At 68.0% G+C, this 7,500-nt stretch overlaps 1 protein-coding gene across 1 annotated transcript in view; it reads right to left on the reverse strand.

The window, feature by feature from the left end:
* Nucleotides 1–2,462: 2,462 nt before the first annotated feature.
* The window catches only part of PDE2A (phosphodiesterase 2A), a gene marked incomplete at its 3' end in the record, with an annotated part of 45,475 nt that continues 40,437 nt past the window's right edge, over nt 2,463–7,500 (reverse strand). Inside the window, exons 16-31 of the mRNA XM_082013906.1 lie at nt 6,265–6,328; nt 6,108–6,186; nt 5,819–5,996; nt 5,597–5,709; nt 5,268–5,345; nt 4,895–5,017; nt 4,723–4,793; nt 4,529–4,651; nt 4,338–4,425; nt 4,183–4,230; nt 4,008–4,082; nt 3,741–3,840; nt 3,453–3,565; nt 3,155–3,193; nt 2,888–2,994; nt 2,463–2,685 (exon numbers count right to left, since the gene is read on the reverse strand). Of these exons, the coding sequence (XP_081870032.1) occupies nt 2,463–2,685; nt 2,888–2,994; nt 3,155–3,193; nt 3,453–3,565; nt 3,741–3,840; nt 4,008–4,082; nt 4,183–4,230; nt 4,338–4,425; nt 4,529–4,651; nt 4,723–4,793; nt 4,895–5,017; nt 5,268–5,345; nt 5,597–5,709; nt 5,819–5,996; nt 6,108–6,186; nt 6,265–6,328 (1,622 nt within the window). The remainder of the gene's footprint in view (nt 2,686–2,887; nt 2,995–3,154; nt 3,194–3,452; nt 3,566–3,740; nt 3,841–4,007; nt 4,083–4,182; nt 4,231–4,337; nt 4,426–4,528; nt 4,652–4,722; nt 4,794–4,894; nt 5,018–5,267; nt 5,346–5,596; nt 5,710–5,818; nt 5,997–6,107; nt 6,187–6,264; nt 6,329–7,500) is intronic.

Consider the following 7,500-nt stretch of genomic DNA (forward strand, 5'->3'; position numbering starts at 1 on the left):
CCGGGCGGGTCCTACCGGGGTTTGGGCAAAGCATCTCGCTAAAGGCATCTCCGAGTAGGTAAGGCAAAAGGAATTCAGTTCACTTCGTCCCCGGGGAGCAGCTCAGCTTCGGGGTCTCCCGTTGCTCCCGCAGACACACGCGCTCCGGGTACCCCGAGAAAACAGGCGAGGCGTTGCTTACAGACGAGACGACGAGAGGAGGGGCCACCCCATAGCCCAAATCTGGGAGGGAGCCGTCGCACCCGGAGCAGCGCTGCACTGCCGGCACCGCCGGGGTTCGGCGTGGGGATGGTGCCGTGGGGTGCTCCGGCGGGGCTGGGATGGGGCGGCGAACGGCCCCATGGCTGCAGCCGGGCTGTCCTTGACCCTGGTGGGACTGACCCTGGTGGGACCAACCCCGGCAGCACCGGGATTTCACCGTGCCACTTCCATCGGCTTCCTCTGCCGCGACGACAAACGCACCAGCTGCCGTGAGCCCGATGATGCAGCCGGGGGGGCTCCGTGCACCCCAGTCCCTCGGGGCTCAGCACCCACCCTCATCCCCGGCCCGCTCTTCGGCCCAACCCCGGCGAGCTGCTCGCCGGGGCTCGCCCTGCCCTGGTTCCCCTGCTCACACGTGTTTTGGATGGCTTTGGTTGGGGTGACAAAGCCCTGGGTCACACGCAGCTGGAGGGACCCCGTGGGGCTGGTTGAGCAGAGCCCCCAGGGCTGAAGGGGTCCACGCACAGTGGGTTTTGGGATTGGAGGGACCACGGGGATGCCAGCAGGGTCCATGCACGGTGATTGGTAAAACAGGAGGGACCACAGGAGGCCATCACCATCCATGCATGGTGGTCTGTAGGACCAGAAGGACCACAAGAGGCCATCACCATCCATGCATGATGGTCTATAGGATGAGAGGGACCATGGGACAATGGCAGGGTCCATGCATGGCAGTCAATAGGTCTGGAGGAACCATGGGGAGGGCCAGCAGGATCCATTCATGGTGCTCAGTAGGACCAGAGGGACCACAGGAGGCCATCACCATCCACACATGGTGGTCTGTAGGACCAGAGGGACCACGGGAGGATGGCAGGGTCCATGTGTGGCAGTGAGCAGGGCACGAACGACAGTGGGAGACCAGCAGGGTCCATGCATGGCCAGAGAAACCGCAGGGAGGCCAGCAGCATCCATGCATGGTGCCAAGTAGGACCAGAGAGATCACAAGGAGGCCATCACTGTCCATGCATGGCGATGGCCTTCTGTAAGACCAGAAGGACCATGGGCGGATGGCAGGACCCATGCATGGCAGTCAGTAGGACTAGAGGGACCACAGGAGACCATCAGGATCCACGCGCGGTGGTCTGCGGAACCAGAGGGGCCATGGGACCGCAGCAGGGTCCATGGACGGTGGTCAGTATGGCAGGAGTTGTGAAGCCACCGCAAGCTGGGAATGCTCATGGACACGTTGGTCTCGGGTGCAGCTGCTTCCAGAGGGTGTGCACCAGGGAAACACCCAGGCGCTGGGGACACGCTGGGGACACGGTGGGGACCAGACCCTCTGCAGTGTCCCTAGGAGAGCGCAGTCCCCCCATGCGTGCAGACCAGGAGCAGGAGCCCCCCAGCCCTGGCACGCGTGTAGCCCTTGTAGGGACGTGGCCACATGGGACCAGGCTGGGTGAGGGACACGAGTCCTTCCACGGGCGAGTGTGTCTGGGGGTCTCCAGGGGGGGTGTCTTTTAGCCCACGGATGCTCAGCAGCCGCTGGGAAGAGGCAGGAGCTGGATCTCCAGCATGGTGGGGGCCGGTCTGGCAGGACCCGGCAGGGATCCAGGCAGGGCATCCCCATGGCCATGGCCATGGCCACCCTGCGCCGGGTGCCCCTTCCCTCCGCCGGCCAGAACCGGCCTCCTTCCGTGGGCCTGATCCTGACTCCTCTGTCCTCAGACCTCCCAGCCCCCCTCCCACAGCCTCACGCCCCTCTCTGGGGTCCATGGGGACCCTGCAGCCCACCCCACCAGCACTCCCACTGCCCCACGCCGTCCCTCTCCATCCCACTGACCCCCGCAGACCCACAGCCCCATTTCAGAGGGACGACCCCTCCGGGGGTGCTTCCACCGAGGACACCGTCCCCGCTGCCACCCCGTGGGGACAGGACCTGCGGCCTTAAGGCAATTTAAAGCACATCCATCCCCCAGCCCCACGGTGTCCCCCGGTGTCCCCAGCCACCGAGGCAGAGTCCCAGCAATGCGCGGTGCCGGGACCACCGGGTGGAGGGGACACCTGAATACCTGCCCCGGAGGGAGGGGACAGTCACCCACTGGTGGGGAAGGACTGGCGGTGGGTGCTAGCAGGGTGCAGACCTCACCGAGGTGGTCCGGAGTCACTGATGTCCCCCCAGACCTTCTCCCCATGGGCTGGAGGACGAGGGTAGGGGATGCTCCTGGCCCCCAGCCCGGGCCACGGCCCCCCCTTCGCCCCCCTCACTCAGCCGCCGCCTCGGGCTGCCCCCCCTCGGGCTCCAGGCAGCCGTTGAGCTGGGGGTCGGGGGCCTGGGGGTCGTACTCCTCATCCAGAAAGTCCAGGGAGTTGTTACTGGGCAAACCCCGGATGGTGAATTTGTGGGAGACCTTCGTCCACTGCTCCCGGTTGCTGGCCACCCTCTCGTAGAGCTCCGCTGCCTTGGGGAAGAGGTCCTGCAGCAACCTAGGGGCGGGGGGGCACCCCATCACCATGGCCTCGCACCCCCCTTAGACGGGTGCAACCCCGCTCCCCCCATCCCCACTGCTTGGAAACCCCCCGAACATCCGCGAGACCCCCCCCCAGCACCCCTGTCCCATGCCGGCATGGCAAGGGGGGGTGACCAAAGAGGGTGCCCCCCACCCCGGCGCCAGCCCTGGGGGCTCACTTGTAGATGGGCATGGCGATGTGCTCCATGAAGCTGATCTGCAGCTCGGGGATGTAGGCTTTCTCCCGGTCCATCATCTCCAGCGGGCGGTTGCCCATGGCCTTCTCCTGCAGCAGTGGCAAGGGGACCTCGATGCCGGTGGCCGTCCCCTCCCCATTCATGGCCAAGACCTCCCTGCCCACCCCAACACCTCATCCGAGCCCCCGCCGGCACTTGCCAAGAGCGTTGGCCAAGGCCAACCCCGCACCAAGCCCTGGTGCTACCTACCAGGTCACCCTGGGAGAAGAACTCCTTGTAGATCAGCTCCTGCAAGGGACAGGCTGTCAGCACGGGGGGTGCAGGCCTGGGGTCACCCCCCACCCTGCCTGCCCTCCAGACCCCTCTCCACGGCTGCAGGGGAACGGCTCTGCACTGGGCCGGGACGCGGCCCTGGCATGGGGGGCTGCTGCGTGGTCTGGGGGTCCCTGCAATGGAGGGGACCCCCTCTGTGGGGCACGATGCCACTGCGAGACACGTGGGTGGCCGGGTGGCATTCGGGGGGTCAGCCCCATGGCGTGGCACTCACCGCGATCTTCCTGGTGGTCTTCCAGCCCTTGGTCTGGTCGGAGAGGTCGCAGGAGGTCATGAGCAGGCAGAGCAGCAGGCTGCGGTGCTGCTTGTTCTTGGGGTCGTAGCCCACTGCCAGGCGGGGAGCGGGGCAGGGGTTGGGGTGGGGGGCTCAGAGAGGAGCCCCACAGCCCCCATCACCCCCCACACGAGGACTCTGGGGACAGCCGGGACCTGCCGCGCCACCTCCCAGCATCGGTGGGATGAGTTCCCACCGCACCCCCAAGCCCAAGCACCGGAGCTTCACCTTCGGCCATCTTCTGGAGGTCCTTGAAGATGCGCAGGTGGTGGGCCAGGTCGGTGGCCAAGATGATGTCCCTCATGAGGTCCAGCATGCGCTGGTAGTCCTGCAGGGCCAGGCAAGGCGGCTGGTGCAACCGGCTCCGTGCGCCCCGCCAGCGCCCGCATCCCAAGGGGCGGATCCAGGGATGGGGAGCTGGGGGTCCGGAGGGGATGCGGGGGCTCAGCCCGGGCGGGGGGCGGCACGGGAGAGGCGCCGAGGCTGGGGGCTCACCTTGCGGGAGAAGTGGTCGAAGATGTTGCAGCCCTGGCTGTTGAGGATGGCGATGGCTTGGGCGAAGTGGTGCCTCTGCGAGGGAAACCGGGGCGGTGGGCACCGGCGGGGCGCGGGCAGGGGTGCGGCCACGCGGCCGGAGCCGGGCAAGGGCAGGGTCTGGGGGGGACCTCACCTCCATGACAGAGCCCTCCGAGCTGTACAGTGCGGCCAGGACCGATTTCTGCAAGGCAGAGCGGCCGGAGTCACGGAGCTATGGGGGTGAAGACCCCCCAGCTCTGTCCCCCACCCGTCCCCCCCCGGCACGTCCCAGCGCTGGGCTCGGCTCACCGAGGCCACCTGGAAGGAGTTATTGGTGCCTCTGTGGTCCAGATCGTGGCACATGCAGGAGATGAAGAGGGCAAAGATCTCGATGTCTCTGGGGAGGGGGAAGGAGGGAAACTGAGGCAGGCGGGAGGGCAGGGAGAGCCCCGGCCGGGCTGGGGGACGGGGACGGGGACGGGGACGGGGCCCGGCCTTACTCCAGGTAGTTGACGAGCTCCAGGTTCTTGTAGAGCAGGTAGCAGAAGTGGGAGACGGAGAAGGCGTGCATCCAGTTGTGGTACGGGGGGTCGCGGTAGCCCTTCTTCACCATCAGGCAGAACCTGGCGGGGGGACGGGGCCATGAGGGACCCCCGCTTGCCCCAGGGGACGGGGGACAGGCATGGGGACCCACCTGGTGAGCGTCTGACGGTCCATCTTGTAGTTGTTGATGAAGTTCATGTCCTGCAGCATGCTCAGGATGGCCTGCGGAGGGGGCGGCGGGGTGGCAGGGGGTGACAACGCGGGGTACGCGGCCTGACGGACGGCAGGCGGGGGCCGCCGGCGGCCGTCCCCGCGGTCCTCACCATGGAAGTGTCGTCCTCGGGCAGCGAGCGCGGCGTGTAGGTGAAGCTGGCGAAGTTGGGGTCGATGGTCGACACGGGCTGGATGCCCTCGCTCAGCAGCTTGGTGTACTCGTCGTCCGACACCTGCGGCAGCCATTGCCGCTGCGTCCCCAGGGTGTCCCCGCGCCGTCCCCTGGACCGCATCACCCGGCACCCCAGGGTGTCCCCGCGCCATCCCCCCGGACCACGTCACCCCGGCGAGAGCAGAGAGGCCCCGGGCTCGGCTGGGCTTTACCGCCATCGCCCCCCGCCCCGGTGCCGCCGCCCAGGGTCGGAGCGTGGGGACGCCGCGCCGGCCGCGGGGGTCCCGGCGCGTGGCCGCGGGCCACCTCACCTTCATGTGGTACATCATCATCTCGTTGGCCAGGTGGCTGCGGTACTGCGCCTCGTTCACCTTCTTGTACAGCAGCGACTGCGGGGCGGGAGGGGGGTACGGGAGCGCTGGGGGCGGTGAGGCCCCCCCCAGCCCTCCCAGCACCCCCCCAGCTCGCCCCTGGCCCCCCCGACACGCCCCTGCTCCCCACGCGCGCCCTCCCCATCCCATCGCCTCCACCGCTTGTCCCCAAGGAGCGGGGACCACGCACACGTGGCCCTCCGCGCCGCGGCCAGCGGCGGGGCCCCCCCCCGCCCCCGCGCCGGGGCCCCCCCGCCCCGCGCACGCACGTGGGCGATGCTGATGCCGCAGTAGATGGAGAAGGCGGTGGCCAGGTCCTCGTCGAACTTGCTGAACCAGGGGCCGTTGATCTTGTTGACCAGCTCCGCCACCCCGATGACCTCTGGGAGCAGAGTTGGGGGGGGCCGGGGCGCCGGATCAGGCCCGCGCGCGGGGCGGCGGCGCCGGATCGTGCCCGCGCGCCGGGCGGCGGCGCCGCGCCCCCCGCTCACCCTGGCTCTCGTTCTTGATGGGGAAGCAGAGGATGTTGCGGGTGCGGAAGCCGGTGCTGTCGTCCACGCCGCGGTAGAAGAGCGGGTGCGAGTAGGCGTCCTTGATGTTGAGGATCTTGCCGGTGGTGGCCACGTGCCCGGCGATGCCCTGGTCCGCGGGGATGCGGATCTCGTAGCTCTGCGGGCAGGGAGAGGGGGTCGCCGATCCGGGGGGGACGGGGGCAGGACCCCAGGACCACCCCCGCCCCCCCCCCCCCCCGAAACGCCGTCCCCTCGTCCCCGCGCTCACCTCGTCGTCCACCACGCCGCCGTCAAACACCTTGGCCACCAGCTCGTGGCTGAGCCGGTCCAGCAGGAACACGGAGCATCTGCAAGAGACGCCGAGGCCGCTCGCACCCCCCGCGGCGCCCCCCGCCCGCGCCCCCCCCGCACCAGGGCCCGCTCACATCTCGGCGTTGCTGAGGTTTCGCGCCTCCGTGATGATCTCCTGGAGCAGAACCGAGACGTCGTCTGCGGGGCGGGGGGGAAGGGTCAGGGAGCCCCCGGCCGGGCAGCTGCCCCCCCGCGCCATCTCCCCACTCGTGTAATGAAACCGGGGGGTCTCAGCTGAGACCGCACCAGGGCTGGGCTGTGGCTGCACACCCCGCCCCCCCCCAGCGGCGCAGCAGAAAGGCCTGGGGGGAGCAGAGCGACGGGCTCCGCGCAGAGCGTGTGCGCGCGTGGCCACGTCTGTGCACGTGCGCGTGTGCATGTGAGCGTGCATGTGCACGTGCGCACGTGTGAGCGCACGCGCGTGCATGCGTGCACGTGTGCACGCCCAGGTGCGCGTGTGCACGTGTGCATCTGTGTGCAAGCCTGTGTGCATGTGTGCGTGCATGTGTCTGTGCGTGTACATGTGTGCGCGTTGCATGTGCGTGTGTGCACACTGAAGGGTGACGCAGTCTGTGCAAGAGGGCAACCGCATGTGCAATGCAGCAGGGTGCTTGCGTGTCGCGCCAACGGCAGCTGTGCGGGGTGCATGCAGCGGTGCGTGTGTTGGTGCAGCGGTGCGTGTGTTGGTGCAGCGGCGCGTGTGTTGGTGCAGCAGCGCGTCTGTGCAGCAGTGCATGTCTGTGTGCAGCAGCGAGTGGTTGCCTGCAGCAGTGCATGTGCATGCAGCACTGCGTGCGTGCATGCAGCAGTGTGTGTGCGTGCAGCAGTGCATGTGTGCAGCAGTGCGTGTGCGTGCAGCAGTGCGTGTGCAAGCAGCAGCATGTGCGTGTGCAAGCAGCAGCTGTGCATGTGCAGCAGCGCGTGTGCGTGCAGCAGTGCGTGCATTTGCAGCACTGTGTGCATGTGCAACAGTGTGTGCATGTGCACCAGCGCGTGTGTGTGCAGCAGTGCGTGCATTTGCAGCAGTGTGTGCATGTGCAGCAGCATGTGTGCGTGCAGCAGTGCGTGCGTGTGCAGCAGCACGTGTGCATGCAGCAGTGCGTGCATTTGCAGCAGTGCGTGCGTGTGCAGCAGCGCGTCTGCGTGCAGCACTGCGTGCATGTGCAACAGTGTGTGCATATGCAGCAGCGCGTGTGTGCAGCAGTGCGTGCATCTGCAGCAGCGTGTGCATGTGCAGCAGCATGTGTGGCTGCAGCAGTGCGTGCATGTGCAGCAGTGTGTACATGTGCAGCAGTGCGCGTGCAGCCGTG

This window comes from Phaethon aethereus (genome assembly GCF_964289735.1).
Source record: "Phaethon aethereus genome assembly, chromosome: 1".
Classification (NCBI taxonomy): Eukaryota; Metazoa; Chordata; class Aves; order Phaethontiformes; family Phaethontidae; genus Phaethon; species Phaethon aethereus.